The 20286-nt window shown below is 36.6% G+C and overlaps 1 protein-coding gene across 1 annotated transcript in view; it reads left to right on the top strand.

Moving 5' to 3' along the window:
* Nucleotides 1-20286, top strand: part of TMEM131 (transmembrane protein 131) — a 98612-nt gene that overhangs the window by 55021 nt on the left and 23305 nt on the right. The window contains exons 11-26 of the mRNA XM_034071591.1: nucleotides 230-291; nucleotides 6187-6295; nucleotides 7731-7839; nucleotides 8668-8821; nucleotides 8924-9094; nucleotides 9433-9543; nucleotides 9630-9764; nucleotides 10233-10337; nucleotides 11594-11680; nucleotides 15333-15485; nucleotides 15647-15722; nucleotides 15816-15933; nucleotides 18013-18151; nucleotides 18259-18368; nucleotides 18741-18807; nucleotides 19728-19879. Coding sequence (XP_033927482.1) covers nucleotides 230-291; nucleotides 6187-6295; nucleotides 7731-7839; nucleotides 8668-8821; nucleotides 8924-9094; nucleotides 9433-9543; nucleotides 9630-9764; nucleotides 10233-10337; nucleotides 11594-11680; nucleotides 15333-15485; nucleotides 15647-15722; nucleotides 15816-15933; nucleotides 18013-18151; nucleotides 18259-18368; nucleotides 18741-18807; nucleotides 19728-19879 — 1858 coding nt within the window. The remainder of the gene's footprint in view (nucleotides 1-229; nucleotides 292-6186; nucleotides 6296-7730; nucleotides 7840-8667; nucleotides 8822-8923; nucleotides 9095-9432; nucleotides 9544-9629; nucleotides 9765-10232; nucleotides 10338-11593; nucleotides 11681-15332; nucleotides 15486-15646; nucleotides 15723-15815; nucleotides 15934-18012; nucleotides 18152-18258; nucleotides 18369-18740; nucleotides 18808-19727; nucleotides 19880-20286) is intronic.

The following is a 20286-nucleotide window of genomic DNA, read 5'->3' as shown; positions in this document are numbered from 1 at the left end:
ATGTGTTAGAAATAGAAATGGTTAGCTGAAGCATGTAATACCTATCGATACACCAAAATGCAGCTTTGTCATTCCTGAGACTAGCTATTTTGCTTGTACTGTCATGTTAGTCTAACTTTTTAACACTGAACAACACATTTATGAGAAACCAGCTAGTATAGCTGACTTTGTATGAAGTTCTTACTTAAAATACCCTAATCGACAGGTGTTTTTTTTTGTTCTTTAACAGATTTGCCAAAAATTTTAAATCTGCATTTATTAAATTCAGGAACAAAAGATGTGCCAATTACAGTAAGTTTTATTTCCTTTCCATTTGAAAATTTTCTGCTTGAATTTACTTTCTCTTTTAAAACTGATCATTCACAGGTTCACCATGTAAAGTTCAGAATTGGAAGACAGGTCATGTGTGACTGAAAATGTAATTTAGTAGCAAGACAAATAATCTACATGCATGATAAAATACATTTGCTTCATACCTTTCTTTGAATGACTCTTCTGGCATTTATGGGTTGTGCCTGTAATATTTAAGGCTCCAGAAGCTTTTATACTTGAGAACATTAACTCCTGTTCAGTGAGTGAGGGATGAATGCAGGGTCTGTGGGATTCTTTGTCCTCCTCACACACTCCCATGAGAGTGTATAGAGTGATTGCCCAACATTATCTTTTAAGATGAGCAAGGAGTAGATTTCAAGAGCAGATTGTAAAGTGACCTTTGTTTCTTTAGGTTATCTGCTATGTAGCTTGAAATAAGAAAGGACTGAAAACACTTTAGAGCCCTTTCCAATGAGATCACTGCAACTGCACATCTATTGCAGACAGCTTCAGAATTCTAGGTTTTGAATTTTCTACTTTCTGTTTCGATTACAGAATTTTGGCCCTAGTCTGGTAGTCTGCCTTTTTCCTGTGTCATTTTTCTCATTGCCCACTATTTCTCTCACTTCTTCCCTTTCTGTCTTCCTTGTTTTGCAGATTTAGTTATATAGCTAGCTATACCTTGTCCCAGTGTACTTCAGAAACTGTTGAGGTGTTGAAAAGAAATCAGGAGAGCCAGAAGAATGACTAAAGGATTGGCAAAAGATTCTTATTGAGCTCTTGGAGAACATTTGTGTTTCTAAAGCTTATAGCTGTTACTGTAGGGAAGGGTATTTTAATAGAAGAGGTCTAATAAAAACTTAATGAAGTAGCAGAAACTGAGGCTAGATGAATTTAAACTAGAAACAGGACACTCTTTGGTAATGAGGATAACTTGCCACTGTGATGATAGTCCATTGCAGTGTTTGCTAAGTTGTTCTTTACTAATTTTCAAGTGGAGAGAAACTTGCAGTGTAGCGCAAACAGAGTTTACTTCATCAACGTTCTAATGCGTGTGGCATTAGTGAAGTCAGATGATCCTATAAGATCAATTGTGGCCATTCATGAAGGGTTTCTAATGGAGAAAAAAAAAAAGGCTCCTGTATATGATTTTTACAGTTAGAGAGGTGGTAAATTTATTAAACTATTTTTCCATCTGTCTGCTGTCCTATATCATGTCCGTCTTATGTTTGCCATGGTTTTACACAGGAATGGGATTTTGTGGGTTTTGTTTCGTTGGGGTTTTTTGTGGTTATGTTCTTTTGGGTTTGGTTTTTTTTTCCCTTAAAATGTATAGTACTTCCTGAGTGCAAATAACTGTATGTTCAAACCATCAGTATCACTTCTAACATCACGTAGTGCGTAATTCATACTCCCCTGTTTAAGACCCCAACTACCCAATTTTTTTTTAAGATAGTCTTTGAACCATAGACTATAAACCATAGACTGCAGTCCACGGCTGTCATTTGATAACCATTATACATGCCATGACAGAAGTTTTCCATTTGAATTATTCTTTTGCTGTCTATCAAAGCAGTAAATATGGTGCAGATTAGGTTCAGATATGATGTATTTTTAGTGTGCCACATATGGCACATCAAGTCAATTGTTCTTCTCATTAAGACACAACTTTGTAAGTTTGTAACCTTCCTAGCATTTGAAGCACCGTGATGGTATGAATTTCTGCTGCTGTGCCAATCCAGGAATTAGAAAGTGCTAAACAAGGGTAAAGAATTTTTGGAAGGAGCCTGGTGATTAGCTTATTTCTAGGAAAGCTTGAGAAATTGATTTCTGACCCTGTAGAGTTAGGGTTTAAAAGCAGTGGGGCAAAGCTCTGTGACAAATTTCTTCTTAATGTCAGAAGAAAAGGCCAAGGCTATATTTAGTGTATATTTAAGCTGGGTACTGGAGGAGCTAAATATCTTCAGGTCATCTGCGTATGAGAGACTGCTAATACTGTTGCCAGAGTTGTAGTTGTTCTGACTTTAAATACTTACTCATGCTCTGGTCCAGCAAATTGGTGGAGGAAAATAAGAACAAGTCACTCATCTTCCTTTTTTTGAGTTCTAAACCTCTTCAAAAAAAACTTCTTTAAGTGCATTTTGTAGGGTTTCACCATTATTAGGGATAATCATATTTGTTCGTGACTGGATGAACTGCTGCAGCATGGATGAACATGCTGCAGCAATTAGGCCATGTTGTCAAAAATGTAGCAAATATCGATTGTTGAGCACTTTATACCTTCTCTAGGATGAAAATCTTGTATTTCCTTAGGGCAGTTTAAGCCCATTTGACAATTAAAAGCAAAGACACACTTCAAAATCTGAGCTCCTGAATCCCATAAGACCCAGGAACTTCAGGACAGCCATATATTGAAGCTCAGTTCTGTTGGTTTGAAGATAAGTGTTTGTGTAAGAAAGTATTTACATAAATCTGTTATATTTCACATACTTCAGAGTAGATTTTTTATTTCTCTTCATCAGCTTGCAAGAAGTAGTTTACTTCTGCATTGTGTTTTCAGTCTGCACGCATCCCAAAGTTACCAAGTGAAAGTTACCTTAAAGGATTTAAAAGCTAGTAGGTAGTGACTGTTGTAAATGGTGCTTCATAGTGAAAGTGAGCTTTAGTTAGTTAGGTGTGTCCCTGTTTAAACTGAAGGCCAAGTTATTACTGACAAAATAATTGTCTGTAAAAGCAAACAAAACCATACAGAGCTGATTCTGACACAAATGCAATCAGCCTTAGTCTGCTGCCTGTAGCCACAGGGCCTTTTTTCCTCTTGCAGCAGGGCAGCTGTGTCTTTACTATCTGTAAAGCAGAAGTCTACAGCCTGCTCAGTCTTTAGAGCAACATGCTGGGTGGGCAAGACAAAACTACTTTCAGAAGCCTGCTGACAGGTAAACAGTATGGATGAACATGTGCCAATGTTTCAACCCATACTCTTCTCTTTAGTTTATTAGAATAGGTGTAGTCTGAGAGTCCTTAAACCTTTGAAGTCTTTCCCAGTAACTGCTGCACTAGCACAAACCTTTCTTCCCCTTCTGTGTTCTCCAAGAACATTTAAGGTCACAATTTTATGGTTTTATGCTGAATGTTGACTGCATCTTCATACAGCAGGGTCATGAATCTTGACTAGGATGCACTCCATGAGAGAATAAAATGTTACTGAAGTGTATCTGTTTTAAATCCTTCTTTTCCACAGAAGTTGCTGTTAGGAGATTTTCTGAGAGAGTTGGTGGTATTAAGTTCTTAATGGAACTTGTTTTGCCTGTATCCTCATGACCTGTCCGTATTTGATAATTCTTAAGGCAAATCCCAGGACAGATTTTGCTTGGGCTTTATTTGATATAGATTAAAATTTGGGGAAAGTCATGAGCTTAGGGAACTGAATTCCTAATGTTACAATCTGTTTGTTTTTTATTTCACCCTTGGCCGGGTGGTGGTTCATATCTTACTGATACTGTAATAGAGCATTATCAGGAGCAGTTGGAGAGTGATTGGTGTTCCAGAGCAGAGGCTGAGTTATGAAAAGTGTCTGAGGTGTCACAGTGCAAAGCTAGGACTTGCCTGCCTTTGGGATGGAATCCATAAGCATGGGTATTTGGCTTCTTCAGATTCTGGAAAGTCTTATTTTTGTTAGTCTTAACTATACGTGTCACCCTGATATATTAATTTGAATTTCCATCCCACTTGAATGGAGGAATACAGAAAACTTTTATAATGTTCTGTACAGTTGGTAGTAGTCAGTGCAGTAGCACAGTAAGTAAAATTCTTGCTTTACCAAGTGTAGGACAGCAAGACTGAAACGGTTCAGAGACAGAAGTGGGGGCAGATAGAGATCAGTCTTGATCTCCAGGGTGGTGAGTGAGTACTCACTTGCTTTAGTGAGTACTTGAAGCACTAATGACTAAGAAACATTTACAGAGGTCAGAAAATTATTATTCCACAAAATTGTAGGTGAAGCAATGTTTTGTGATGTACTCTAGGTTTCCCTGGTCTTGCAGGGGGGTTGGACTAGATGATCTTTCGAGGTCCCTTCCAACCCTTGGGATTCTGTGATTCTGTGAAAGGGTTCTTAAGGATGCTTGTTTTACTTTTAGTTGTCTTAATTCTGTATTTCCTTTTATAGCATGCAGTCAAGCAACAAATGAGAAATGTGTATGATACAGTTAAGAATTTTTCAACAAAACAATGTAAATTCATTCCTTAACTAAATTCATTAGCTGTAGACATTTTGGGTAAATAGATCTAGGATGTTAATGTTACACTTGTGGTTTAAGTGAAAGCTGCCAGGTTTTTAGCAACAGGCTGTCCTTGTGAGTGTTTTCAATTTGATTTACTAAATGGGATCAGGATAATTTCAAACTTCAGTAATCAAAAAGCAGGCTCTTGCATGAAAAGAGCTGGAAATGGTTATGCTTTCTGCTATGCAAAAGTTGGGAACTTGATTGCAGCTTTGGTTTCATCTGCTTTAAGAGCTTTTATTTTTAAAGATACCTTAAGATCTTGGATACATAGCATGGATTTTCATTAGAAGAAAATGGTGATAATTATGAACTGCCTCATTAAGAGAAATAGCAAATATTTGCACTGTGTGTATGCAGGTGGCTGGCAAAGGTCAGTGCTATAAATCCAAAATACAGAACTTCTGGTTGAGCTAGCAGAGATTATTCATTAGCTGCAGGAGCAGTGCTGCTGGTTTCCTCTAAGGATCATGTGGTCTGCAGAACTTAATTATGTATGCATGATCTTGTGGCTTTAATTTACAATCAAGGGCAGCTTAGCTTGAAAGAACTGTTACTGGTTCATGTCACTAGCTTTCCCCTTGCTTCTCTCTGACCAAGAAGGGCTCAGTTGCTTATGAGGCAGGTGCTAAATCTCTGTAGCCCAGCGTTAAGGTAAACCAGCACTCATTTTAGTTTCCCTAATACAGCATCCTGTAATTTGTGACAGCTTAACAGCTGCTGCATGAGCAACTGAGCTGTTCTTACAGCAGGAGAAGACATCTGGGGAGGAGAAATCATGGCAGCCATCCTAATTTTAAGCAAAACAAGAACAAGAGTATTTAAATACTCTATGCCCAGATTCTCTCCATGGAAATCTAGATAAAGATTTTGCTAGTGCTCTTTATAGAGTTTTCAGATGTTGACAGTGAATCCATAATCATGCTGCATAGTTATGAGTATCTCTACAAATAGTCTCTGCCTGACACAATTGCTATTCTAGTAATGGCCAATTTACCTTTTTCATGTAGTTTAAAACAGTAATCCTCAGACACAAAAGGTAATCTTCTAAAGTGTTGGTATAGAACGAGTGCCATCTCAGATCTGCAAAACCGTTCTCTATGCAGTTTGATGGGGTTTGGGGGCTCAGGGTTTTTTTAGTATGGCAGCTCTGCAGATAGCATGGGATGAGAGACAAGGTAGATGTCTGTATCAGCACTAGTAATTACACAAGTTAAGAATTTTGTTAATGCGTGCACCAGAAGCAAATAGCGTAGCTAGTGTAACCCTGAAGCATTAAGACAAAAAAATGAATACTATTTTAAATAAAGCTTGTTTTCTATTTTATTAAGATGTTTCTGGCTATACTCTCATTTTGTCCCACATTCCCAAGCAGAACTCTGTTGCCCACTTTACTGCATACAGACTAATTTGCAGAATTTGAAAGACGTTTGAAAGCCTCTTATAATGTTGCTTTCTTATAGGAAAGACAGGCCTGTAGGAACTCAGCCAAAACTAGTTGCAGTTGTATCACTTTGAAGGGTATGCGAAGGCTTTATAGTGTATTAATGATGATAAATTTACAGGTGCTTCATATTTTGATTGTTTGCAGAGTGTTAGACCTACACCACAGAATGAAGCTATTACAGTACATTTCAAGCCAGTTACGTTAAAAGCCTCTGAAAGTAAATATACCAAAGTTGCAAGTATTAGCTTTGATGGTAAGTACTGCTTCTGTCTCCTTAGAACTTTTCAAGTGATTCTTAAAACTTTTTAAAATGTCATGAATTATTTTCACTCTCTTAACAAAATGTTATTTATAATTTTGAGAAGGAAATGGAATTTTCCTACCTGGAAAAAGCTTCCAGTTCTTCTACCTTTAGTTATTTCTGAAGGGATTTTCTGATCATAATCAGCAGACAACTTAGACTGGTAAATACTGGTGAGAAGAGAAGGAATTCTTAATTCTTCTATTAAAAAAATCCTCTATTTTTAAAAATAATAAACATTATTTTTATGTTAAGACACTGATTATTTAAAATACAGTATTACTCTAAATAGAGATTTAGTTTTGAGAAATCAAACCAGGAAGTGTTCCTCACAGTAACGCATATTAGAAGAGATTGCCCTTTGATCTGCACAAAGTCAAAAAAGGATCTGAAGTCTTATTTCTAAATTTTATGATGGAATGCCCATGGAAACAAAACTGTTGTGCTCTTGAGAGCCATACTGTGAAAGTTGGCTAATTTTATTTTGCTATCTTGAATTCATGTTTAAGAAGAAGGGAGGTGAACGTGGAAAAACCTTTTACTGGTATCTTTCCTACAAAGATATGTTATGCATGTTGATACTGACTTTCACTTATATCTTCATGGAAGAAGTGTTGTGTCATTTTCCTCCTGTATAGGACTGTAAACACTATGCTGATATTTTGTAGGAAAGGGACCTCCATTTTTATAGGTGTTCTAATTAGCTGTCAGAATGATGTTACTACTCCAAGGTATTTGTTAGTGCTGTAAGTTTTTCTGCCTGCATTGATCAAAAGTGGAAGTTTATAGATGCAATGTTTTCCATTTCAAACACAGTTTTAGAAGTTGTATGGATAGAGAGGAGCTTGTGTAGTTTGGGTGCATGCATGGATTCCGATGCTATTTCTGTAAAGTCTAGTATGTCTTTGATTTCTTTGTAATTAAAATGTCCTTCCGAAAGTTCTGCTTGTCTGGTAGTTGTGAGGAGCCCGTTTATGTTAGCAGAGGTATATGTATATTTCATACCCTTAAGTGGGGAATTCAGCTCACCTGGGATCTGAGTTATGCTCTGGACACAGCATCATAGAATCATATGTCCGAGTTATGTATTTTACAGAAACAACCAGGCTTTGCTATCATATATAAGCTTACTTACTCAGGCAGATCAGCTAACTGGTGTTAAAGGGGAGGAATTCAGAACTCCGATCTCCTACTTCCTTGACTTACTCCATGTCAGTTGCATACTAAAATTTCCTCAAGAGCCATTTTTCTCGTTCTGGGCTAGCTCTGTGCATTTATTCTTCTACCCATGCTGGTCTAACCTAATGGATTTTTTGGTTTGGGTTTTTTTTTTTTGTTGTTGTTTCTTGTCTGCTTTAACAAACTTCTTATATTCTTACGTGTGCAGCATCAAAAGCAAAAAAGGCATCACAGTCTTCTGGGAAAATAACTGTTAAAGCAAAAGAGAAGAGCTACTCTAAACTTGAAATACCGTATCAAGCAGAAGTGCTGGATGGGTAAGCTTACAGTAATTGAGCATAGTTTAAAAACTGAATGCTGTATATTAGCAGATGTAGCAAGGAATTTAGCCATTTCAGGGAGAGAGGGGATATAAAGAATTAATACCCAGGTTTTTCTCAGTCTGGAGCTCGTTTAGAAGAGCAGTTACTTGTTCGAATTTTTCAGGTTTTACATTAGAAGGTGAGGTGGTCTTAGTTTAATGCACAAGCTACTTTCAAGGCTTGGGTTCAAAGTAACTTTAGTCAGTTGTTCTTTCGGAGCAGTTTAAGGCTGCAGGTGAAACAGTTTAAAAGTGCGGTATTGAAAATTTTTCCAGTTTTGCATTTGCTTTTCTATCACTTTATGAAATAAGGGTGGAGAAAATGGTTTTAATCAAAAAAGAGTTGTCAGAGCTTCTATTTTTGTTATTTATTTACAAAGTTGGCAAAGTTGACTTGCACACTGGATTTTGACAATATTTTACAACTTTATCAACAGAACTGACAGTATTTTAAAGGCAAACTAAACCTTAGCTGTCAGAATTTTTGTGTTGCAGATGGCTGATTTGGTTAATAAGGAATATGTGTGATTTGCGGACTGGGTTAATACTTAAACACTTGTTTTTATTCTTTTTAATATGCTGATTTATGTATTTTTCTTATCTTGTTTGAATTCCTGAATGATGGATGTACCTATAATGCTAATAATATAGTTTCAGCATGCAGTGGGATATATATCTTTTTTGCTATTTTATTAATTGAATTTTAGTCTTTTGTGCAAGAAAAACACTGCATGTTTGAGGAAAGCCTTCATTTTTCTCATACTGTTTTTTTTTTTTTTAATAGATATTTAGGATTTGATCATGCTGCCACACTGTTTCACATCCGTGACAGTGCTGCTGATTCTGTGGAAAGACTGATCTATCTGACAAACACATTCAGTTTTGCAGTCCTCATACATGATGTTGTGCTACCAGAAGAAGCAAAACCAATGTTTAAAGTAAGCCCCATTTCAATGAACCTTTTTTGCCTAATAGTAAATATTTAAATGTGCTGCACTTTGTTAAATTGTAACATGGATCTTCATTGTTCACTGATCTAGGTGCAGAACTTCAGTAAACCGGTCTTAATTCCGCCTAATGAATCCAGATATATTTTTACACTTCATTTTATGCCTTCCACATCATCTGTTCATATAGATAATAATATTTTACTTATCACCAATGCTTCTAAATTTCACCTACCTGTCAGAGCATACACAGGATTTTTAGATGTAAGTATTTTCCCTTTTTATTTTCTTTAGGTATTTTAGTCTAATCAGAGGCAGACTTCATAGGACTGCTTTAATTCTTTATTTCTATGGGAGGATGGGGTTTTACATTTCAAAACGATTTTACCAGTCATTTACCAAAAATGATTTTCCTCAAACAGCTTTAGTCACTGCTGAAAAATTCTTTTGTTCCCTTTAGTTTTACATACCCAATGTACAGAATTTTGAGATTGTCCCAGTACTGCTGTATTAGATTTATTAATGCATTTGTTAATGAGCTTAGAGTTTGAGCACATTTTTCTATTTAGCTTATGCTAGAATTCCTTTATCACTTTTTGTAGTACTTTGTACTGCCTCCAAAAACTGAGGAACGGTTTATAGATTTTGGCATATTGAGTGCAACAGAAGCTACGAGCATTTTATTTGCAGTCATCAACAGCAATCCAATAGAGGTAAGGATGGATTTATTTTTAGTTTGCCGTTTAAAAACTCTACGTCAGTGTTGTTACTGAAAACACTCCCTTTTGTTCTTTTTAAGCTGGCTATAAAAAGTTGGCATATTATAGGGGATGGTTTGGACATAGAACTTCTGACCACGGAAAAGGGAAACAGAACAACGATAATTGCAAACCACCATGAGCTACAAAATGCTAGTGCATCTGATCAGTCTTCAGTAAGTATTTCTTTGAATCATTGCTTAAAGCTAGATTTAGGAGGGGGGAAAATAAAACATAAATCTCTGCAACTGCTTGCAGCTTTGTTTTATTGGGGGGAGGGAGGATATGAATTCTTAATTTTTGTCCGAATTTGACTATGCTAAAGCATATAGAATTTTAATGATTTATTTTAGGAAGCAATATTATGTTCAGATTGGTTGGATTTTGAAAGGGGTAGTCTCAGAAACAGTAACTTTAATACCCTCACATGATGCTAATCATTTATCTGGGAGGAATGGATTTTTTCACCTCAGGGAATCGATAATTTTTGTTCTAGTATGTTACATGTTTGAGTTTTTCTTTTTACCACTGACAGTTATTTCAGCTGGATTTTGTTCACTTAAAGTAAATAAGGTGATGTTGGGTATGTTTTTTAGTGAATTTTCTTTCTGTTTAATGAAATACTCTTTTTCTGCCATTTATAGGTGATACTAGCGTCAGGTTATTATGCTGTGTTTAGAGTAAAACTAATAGCAAAAGAACTTGAAGGAATTCATGATGGAGCTGTACAAATCACGACAGATTATGAGGTATATTGGTTGTATATTCATGAGTGTTGACCATATGATTTTTTTTTTAAGTGCCCAGTTTGTAAATGTGAAGTTTTAAGAGTTGCATTAGTGGACAAATTGCAACATAGAGAGAAGTTTAGGTTGAAAGGGACCTCTGGAGATCAGGTTATCTCTGTAAGTTAACCTCGTGTCAAACAACAGTAATGCTACTTATGCTGTGTCTTCTCTGAAGGACTGAAGAATGATATTCATTATGATTTTCATCTGGCTTTCAGAAATATTCATTTAAATCTGACCCAGTGTTTTGAGGCATGGGTTCATCAATGACTTGAAACATGCTCAAAGCATCAGTGCATGGATCTTTTGGCATAACACATGCTGACAATGTACTTTTGGGTACGTTATCATTACTGAAATTGAGATATAATTTCAGAGGGTTTTTTTGTGTCAAAACCCGATGTGAAAGTTTTGGAGAGATTTCAGTTTGCTGACAGTTGATGAAACAGAGTCCTTACACTAAGATTAATAAGGGAGAGAAGAAAACCAGTAAATATTTAACTTTTTATGACTCCCTGTTAATAAATTATTTTACAAAAGGGAGATTCTAATACATAATGGAATCTGTATTTAATACCTTTGAGTGATACAGGTAGGGGGAAAAAAGCCAGTTAGCTGTGATTTTCAAGCTTTTTTGTTTTTTTTTTAATATGCTCATACAGGTATGTGACCCTTCAGTTATAGAATCTGTGTAAGCTATATTTATATAGCTTTATACATATATGTATGATATATAAATACAGCTTTAATAATACACAGAAAGGATCTCATTGCCATCCCTTTTACTCTCCTTTTTTCTAAGTCTACATCTATTTTGCAGTCTTATCATGACTACTTATGTTGTCTCTTCCCTCATACTCATTTAGTTTAAAGATGTTATCTTCCTGTGTTCCAACAAAGTAACTCCCATTCAAGTGAGACCTATAAAATGTTCTGCTGGAAAGCTTCTATTTTAACTATGCTTTTGTTTTACATATAGAATGGTGCTAAGTTTAACTGAGCAAAGGTGTTCTTCCTGGTGATAGGAAGTGACTGTTCTGAATATGACGATGTATTGAAATCATATCTTCATGTTCTAAATGTGTATATAATCCTAGACTGCATTAATTGTAGAATTTCAGGGGTTTGTTATTCTGTGCAGTTTAAAAGTGGAAGAGATGTTTAAAGGCTGAAATTCAGATAGTTTTTTCTAAACTTATTTGTTCTTTTTTCCCCAGATTTTAACCATACCAGTGAAGGCAGTGATTGCTGTAGGCTCGCTGACCTGCTCCCCCAAACATGTTTTTCTTCCCCCTTCTTTTCCGGTAAGAGGGTTGTGTCATAGCATTTCATGTTTCCTTGCTGTGTTCTTATTTATCTGTTCTCTTTGAGAGAAACCACTGTCTTGAGTTGTTTCATGCCAAATTGCTGGAACGATTGTGCTACTGAACTGTTACGGTTCAGTTTGGCACTAGTTTTGGTTGGTTTTTTTTTTTATTTATTTCCCCCCCAACATGAGTTATCCCTACATCTTCTCTACTGCCTACTTGAATGGGATCATGGAATACTGATACGATCCCAAACTTTATTTCTTTGCAGCTTCATTTGGACATAGCTGAGGTCACAAGTTATTACTAATTTGTGTTATTTAGCACCAAGAGTAGGAGAGATGTGAAACTGCACAAATGCATTTTTCAAATTCAGATGTAATACACAGACAACAAAGTCAGTTAATTAACTGATGTCTTAGTATAAGAAGTCCTTGATCTCTCTGAAAGTATTACTGTAGTCCTTCCACTCTGAAAGCAGATCTCTTGAGGGTGTATGGTAAAGTACATGAACAAGAAATCAAGCAAGCCGTGTGGGTCTGCAGCTCTCTGCTAAAATATGTAATAGTTATTTTCATGCCTGCTCCTGCAGTAGCGTTTATTCAGTGAGTGCTGATAGCAGCTTCTTTGCTCAGGGCTACAGGCATGGGCAGTCAGGTATTAACGAGGTAATACTTGTTCTCACTTGACATTCAGAATAACCATAGAAGCATAGGCAGTCAAGGTATATTGACTTTGCAGTTGGTATTTCATTGAAGTCTGAACTTTGTGACTTTCTGATTAGTGGGGAATGTAGTATGATGGAAAATCATAGGGAAAATAATAGGAAAATCAACAGATTGAAAACTGGGGGGAGGGAGGGAAGTAGCAAAAGAGATGGCAGTTTTCTGAAAGGGTAAAACTAACTCCATGCATGTTGGTGGAAATGGATTTTGCTTCTTGTCTGTCCTGCATAATCTGTCTGTTGTAGAGCACCCCGTTCTCACCTCCTCTTGCAGTAGCTCCTCAGTGTGTCCTGCTTATCTTACAGTTTGTGCACCCTCAAATAGTATTTTTTTACTAGCACTTTACTAAATGCTTTACCTCATGATAAATGGTAATTTTTTGACAAAGTAATGCACTAATATCATTGGAGGAAGATAGGTCACACAGCAGGACTTCAGTAAATCACTGCTGCGGTTGCCCCATTATTTCCCTTCTATGCTGCCACTTCACAATTTGTTCTGAAGTCTTTTGCTACTCTGGAGATCAAATGGTCATGCCCACAGTTGCAAAGATCCCTTGTTCTTCTTTTGTCTTGAGGATCTGTGTTTTCTCTTTGACTATGGGGACTCACCATTATACGAATCTTTTTTGCACCGACTACTCTATATGTAACCTCATCTATGAGCTGCTTGATAAGCCTTTTGTAAACTGAAATAATTTAAAGGTCTGTTTCCCTTTCACTAAAAAGAGAGCAATTTCTGTATTCTATATCCTAGTTTATATATCCCGATTCCTGACAAAATCATTGTCTCTCTTGAATGCCCCATGAAAATACATTGTTCCCTGTTGGGCCCCAAGGAAGTAATTTTGTTTGTCTTTAGTTTGGTCTAACTGGAATTGTTGAATTGCTTCTCAGTGTATCTTAGTATATGCCCATGGTCTTGGTCAGCTTGATTGTTTTGTTTTGGCAGGTACTACTACTTGTAGCACCTGTTTCTCAGCCCCTAAGCCATAGCTGTCGTCATTCTTTCTCATCCCCAGACCACTGTGGTTTTTATTGGTTTCATGCTCTTTTCTAGTAGTTTACACATTATTATTAATTCAGAGGACCTTTGGCTTCCAGCATTTTATTTGGGGTATAGATTCGGATGTAATTATCAACTTTGACAAGATTCTAGACTGTTTTCTTTGTTTAAGCCCCAGGCTTTTCAGAGCAGTCAGCTTCACTTACTACTTATTAGCTCTTTTGATATTTGAGAACATTGACAGCAGTCTTCCTTTTTCTTAGATTCATTTAAAACTAAACTTGTGATCATTGAATTCATGATACTCTTACATGTAGTTGTTTTGTAATGCCTCCATTACTTATGACAATAAGCCTAAAATAGCATCAGTTCTTCTTGTTTCAGTGTTGGAAGAGGCATTTGACAGCTATAAAGTCCAGGAATAACTAGGCGCTACAATTTCAGTAACACCTGATTTCAGTTTGTACCTGGGAAGTAATCCTCTTGCAGCTGCCCAGTTCCCAGTGCTGGCTTTATAATTTTAGTGTATTTGCACCTAAGTGTGATTCCTGGTATTCTGTCAAAGTTTGTCAGCAGTACACTGACTGTGTATAGAGGCCTTGTAAAGAGCAGTGTCTTGATTTAAACAGATCTTAACTGCACTGACTTGTACTTTATAATGGCATTTTTAGTTCACAGTGCTACCTCTCAACTCTTCCCTGATCCAAGCCTGTCTTTGAGGACCTGTATGTTGAGTAGCTTTGTTCTGTTTTTCTTATTACTGATGGGTAAAGACTTCCCTTATCTGTTGTTTCATGTCTTAATGCTGCATAGGGGCCTTAGTAAAATACTGTTGATTTATTCTACAGAGCTTAACAAACCTTTATCTTGCCCAGTTGATTGTAGTTTGTTACTCATCGAATTCCATAGTTGAAGCTCAGGTATACCTGCTGTTCAGTTTAACAAGGCTATACTGTTTAAGAGGTGTATGCTTGTAGTTTCTTTCCCTCTGCAGTTGCTATTCTTGAGACTGATCTAGTATGTGACCATTTCCTGAGGCCGCAGGCAGATTATGAGCCTGCAGAAGCACATCTCTCCCCTCTCCACTTCCGTCGTGACCTTAGAGAAATTTTTAAAAAGCTGAAAGTGTTGATTTAAGGGGAACATGAGAAACTCCAGTTGTGTTCAGTAGGAAAGAGTCTTGAGTATTTAAATTTGCTTGTATTGCTTTAGTTTACAGAAATCTGGATTCTTGGTCATGGTCTGGAGTTGTGCATTTCCATTGTTTGGTTTGGTTTGCATTTTATTTATTGTTTATTTGTCAGGGTTTGGTTTTGAGATAAGGTGAAAAACATGGCCATAGAATCATGGATTTACAAATGAGAGCAGGGGGGAGAGCTTGAGCATTGTAATGATCCTGATCATGATGGACAATTAAACTACATGTTCTATGGGAGGGAGAAGAGGGTTGTACCTGTCTTCTTAAATGCCCTCTGTCACCTCTAGTGTTTGTAACCTGTAGCTTTACTACTAAAGCTCTTTTCAGGTTCTTTCTAAATACCAACAACTATATACTGTATCTCTTACAAGAAGCTTGTTTCCCTTTTGTAATAGGAGGCTCAGAAACCAGAAGTTTTCTTTTGCCATTCCTCCTCTTCTATTTTTGAACATGATTTGATTAAGCAGAACTCATGTCACAGCTCTTCGAGACCCTTAAGGTGTACTTAATTTTGAAAGAGGCATGAATCGTGTTTGGAAGCAGATGGAGGAGAGAATACAGCTTCACAGGAGCTTACCTTGAAGTGTTACAAATGGCTTTTTTTTAAGATAGCGTAATTAAAAATCTCAGTTTAACATTTCCCCTCTGCTGTGGTCTTTGCCAGCCTGCAGAAGTGAATACATATGCATATCCTGCAGACTTCATCCTTTCTTTTCTTTAGGGGAAAGTGGTTCACCACAGCCTGAACATCATGAACTCCTTTTCTCAGAAAGTGAAAATACAACACATACGCTCCCTGACAGAAGATGTAAGGTTTTATTATAAGAGGCTAAGAAGCAATAAAGAAGATTTAGAGCCTGGAAAAAAGTCAAAGGTTTGCTTATGCCTCATTTCTACATGTTTACAAGTTCTCTCTTACATATATCATAAGTTAAGTTTCACTGGTCGTCAGAAATCTTGTTTCTTCTGTTTTCCTTTGGTCATCAGATTTACTGTGCTGTTTCTTAATTGGTCTGTTCTTAACCTATTTTGCAGATTGCAAATATTTATTTTGATCCTGGTTTACAATGTGGAGATCGTTGTTATGTAGGATTGCCGTTTCTATCTAAATGTAAGTAATTTCAACTTTAATAAAAGCCTTAAAGTTTTCTCTGTAACAAGTGATTTTTACATGAAGAGTCTAAAATGACATTATTTCTTAAAGCGGAATCTAAAGCTCAGCACAGCATAGCAATGCAAGAAGATGTATGGGATTCTGACTGGGATTTGCATGAGAACTTATTCAAAGAATGGACAGAAATTAAAGAGAACTCAAGCCATAGGTAAGTATTTTATCCCTGTTACTTTCTCAAGCCTTAAATCACAAGATAATTCTGTGTACGTGTGCTTTTACAAACTACAAGGTTCCTTAACGTTGCAGTGCTCTTTGAGAGGGGGCCAAGAAAAGGAGTTATTTGGCTTTCTCTGCAAAACCTCTGAGAATATTTTAGAAGTTTAAAAAGCAGTACTAAATTCCTCAAGTCAGACACATACCAGTTACTTTCCACTGGATTATGCTGCACTTGTTGAAAAGATGGCAGCAGCGAGGCAGTCTCTGCTCTGCAAAACTTTCCAAAATCAGATTATAATGTTTATACAGTGTCCCTGCTTAGTCTGTTTTAAAGTAGTAAGCTCAGTATCCCTCTAATATTTCATAAGATTTCCTATTGTTACTATTCTAAGATTATTGCATTTCAGTGAATGATCAAATTGCCTGGTATTCTTCCTTGAGATTCGCTAAATAGAAGGTGATTAATGTTTGCTATTTAATATTTAGGAAAAGTCAGACTCTGTAGGCTGCTGTATACCTTTTAAACATCTGCCTTCTCATGCATAGGGTGATTTAATTTCCAAGAGACAGAGTTGGCATTAACAATGAGGGCATGTGTCTTCTGTGATGACAGCATCCAGACTACCTTTCCAAAAATGTATGTGTGTTTGTGGGAAGCAAAATGACTGAACATAGCTAAATAGAGTGACTAAAGCATACCTCCATTATCACTTTTTGTTCTAATACTGGTAACTCCTGAACAAATCTGGTCTAAACAAAATCTGTTTAACTTGAAGAATGTCCTGTTACCTACAGTAAGAGGACAGTGAAGGACAATTCTATTAAAAACTACTGACTAAGTATCAGTTCTACCTAGAATAATAGACAGTGTTTTAATATTATTCAATATGGTTTAAACCACGACAAATATATAACCTAAAATATGTAATGCTTTTAAAGAGGGTTAAAATTAACCAAGGTAGCATTCAGCAAAGGAGAAACTATTCCTTCTGAATACAGAGCAGTTCTGACTTCATTTGGAGTGTCTCCAAAATGCTTCTCTAGGCTTGAAGTCTAGCGTTTCATCTGTTGTGCTGACTGGAGAACTCAATACTGTTAGTCTTATTTCAGCTCATGGTGGAGAGCTTGTAGGAAAGAACAGGAACCAAGTCTGTTACAGAGGTGGGTTGATAGCAAAGAACTTCATTCACTGACAGAAATAGTAGCTGTCATGAAGTGGGACTAGGTCAACTTTGCTTTAGATTTGTTAGGCAGGAGTGTAGGCACTTATTATCAGAATGGTCGGGTTGGAAGCAACCTTAAAGATCATCTAGTTCCAAGCCTCTGCCATGAGCATGGGGGCACAGGCCCACCTCTCAAGCCTGTCAGGGTCCCACTGGATGGCATCCCTTCTCTCCGTGGATGGAGAGGATGTATCCATTCCATTACAAATGCTCAGGCAGAATACGTTTTCTGGATAATGGATGTCTGGTTAGTGTGTTGAAAGCAGACTGTAGCAGGACTGATGTTTTTCTTCCCTACTGCTTATGCCTTTGCAAATCATCAAACATATTTTGGGTTATTTTTCTTACTGAAAAATACTGATCTGAATCTGAGTTATCAAAATTTGTTTCTGCAATAGTAGGAGCTGGGCACTTTCTAATGAAAGAGAGGATATTTTTGTCTCACTGTCCAGAGAACAGTGATTTAAGAGAAATATAAATACCAAAAGATTTGTGATGCAGTGCGTAAGCCCTACCATATTTTCCATATTTTTCTGCTCACTTTTATCTGTAAAAGGCCGTAACAGAACCTGAAATGAATGAATGAATGGATATTGACAATAATACTTCATAGAGAACATCTTAAGAATCTTTGGGTTGGACTCCTATAGCATGTTTTGATGGTTTCTGGTGTGCATTTTAGTAGCAGTACATATGGGTAGACTCAGTGGGTTTCTGAAGTGCATATAAATATAATGTATTGTGCTATTTCTCAAACTAATGTTGTCAGGGTGCTTTTAAGCCCTCAGATTTTTCCAGGCTTTTCCTATGTTCTTCCTGTGAAGTAAGTTTTATAACTGTCTCTCCAGGCTGAATGCTGCATTTGAAGTAGATACAGATCTCCAGAAGGATGTCAGGCTGAAAATTACAGCAGAAATGGCCTGGCCATCCATACTTAGCTCACCACGCCATCTGAGCTTCCCTCTTACCAACACTAACGGTTCATCGGTAAGTTATTTTGTCGATAGTATCCTTTTGTAGGCACTGCATTTTAATAGGTATTTCTGATTACATTTATCCTAATGTAAACTTAAAAAAATTGTGTTTATGAACAGGAAGAAGAAATTTTTCTAGAGAATCCAGCTGATGTTCCTGTGCATGTTCAGTTCCTTCCTATTGCTCTGTATTCTAACCCCTCCGCTTTTGTTGAGAAGCTGTTGGAACGGTAAGTATTGTTTGAGAGTACTTTGGGCATTCTCACTCTGCAGCAAAATGCATTTTGCAAAATTGCATGCAGAATTTGGCAGCTGTGTTGGCAGTTACAGTGTTGGCCACTTTTAGAATTGAATCATGAGGCCAGTTGAGAACTGAATCTAGGCTGATTGCCATTGAACACACATCTGTATTTTTTGCTGAGCTAAAATTATGTTTAATTTCTTCCTTAACTTGATGGATGGGGGAGGGATGTAAAAAAAATCAACAGATCCTTCCAGCTGCACATTGTTTGAGTCCTGCCATAGGTAGGTGAAATCCATGAATGCAAGTTTGTCGTATTTTCCCTGATGCAGAGGAAAACCAAAATGTACGTCTGTTTCAGGTTTAATTTGAGTAAGCCAGCGAATTTCAACCTGAGGACTCTAGAGTTCCAGGTCTTCAGAAACTGCGTAAGTATTTCAATGCTTTCTTTATATTTGTAAATGTTTAATGTTTTTTAATATTTTAATAAGAGGTCAGTTGTATGTGTCTTCAAATGTGAAAAATGTGGTGCTTTTGTGTGATGCTCTCAGGAAATTGGGAAAAATAATATTTTTTCAGATGTAGCAGTTAAAATGTGACTTTTCTGTATGCTTATGTTATAATACAGTTGTGGAAGTTACAGGAAAACTGCGTTTAATTATTCTTTTATTCATACAAGATTATTTTCTTCAGTGTAGTGGTTGCTAGTTCTAAAATTAGCAGAGTATTGAGTTTTCCATTGCTTTGTTCCTCAGGTGATTCAGGGTTTGTGGACAACATTAAGTGCATACTGTCTCATGGAGCATGCCACATCCTGAACACTCTTGTGCAATGTACACACTTTTTCCCCTCTATTTGCACTTTGGTTTAGATTAACAGCTCAATGCTTACAGTGTGTAAAGGCAAATTTAGCAAAATACACTTTTTTTTCAATAGTTCTTCAACTTTAAGTTTGCTTTTCTCCCCTTACACATTCCCAAAATATTTTAAGAATGGAAAATTTTGAGGATAGAAAGTTTTACATAATAGCTTAATGCTAATTTAGTGTTTAAATGCACATTTAAGAATTTCTGAACTCTTCTACTAGAGCTTTATGAATCCATATAGTGCAGTTTTGCTCAGTTCTGTCTTGCTGTGTTCTGCTTCTTAATAAATACAGCTAGTTTACTTAGTAAGTAGGGGGAATACATGTGCTATCAGACTTTCTGATTAGAAAAGGCCATTATGTCATTGGGTAGTACACTTCTTTATGACAAAACCGATTTTCTAACTAAATATAATTTCTATCAAATATATGTAAAAAAATCCTATTTTAAAAGTGTCATTTTGTTTTCCTTACTCTTTCAAGGTACAGCCACTACAGAGCACTGCAGGACTTACAAAGGGAATGGCTCGTCATTCGGTTTTAAGCCTAATACTAAAACCTGGTGAGAGAAAGTCTGTCAAAGTCAAGTTCACTCCAGTTCTTAATAAAACTGTTTCATCGTTAATCGTTCTCAGGTATGATAGCTATTTCAAAAATGAGTGGTTTTTTTCTGATGTTTTTCACTTACATATAAATCATACTCATGATTAGCTGTTAATGAGGAACTGTCGCTTTCACAATAATAGGTACAGAATCATATGTGTTTGGATAAAGATAAATGTAATTGTGGTACATTTTATAGTAATTAAACTGTATTCAGTGCATATAAATATGCAATCAACATCACAGAATCTTGGAATAGTCTGGATTGGAAGGGACCTTCAAAGGTCATCGAGTCCAACCCCCTGCAATGATCAGGGACATCTTCAACTAGATCAGGTTGCTCAGAGCCCTTGAATGCTTCCAGGAATGGGTTATCTACCACTGCTCTGGGCAACCTGTGCCAATGCCTCACCATTCTCATTATAAGCTTCTTCCTTTT

Source organism: Melopsittacus undulatus, chromosome 2, assembly GCF_012275295.1.
Source record: "Melopsittacus undulatus isolate bMelUnd1 chromosome 2, bMelUnd1.mat.Z, whole genome shotgun sequence".
In the NCBI taxonomy this organism is placed as follows: domain Eukaryota; kingdom Metazoa; phylum Chordata; class Aves; order Psittaciformes; family Psittaculidae; genus Melopsittacus; species Melopsittacus undulatus.
Note: the sequence above shows the minus strand (reverse complement) of the source record. Positions and strands in the feature narration are given on the sequence as shown.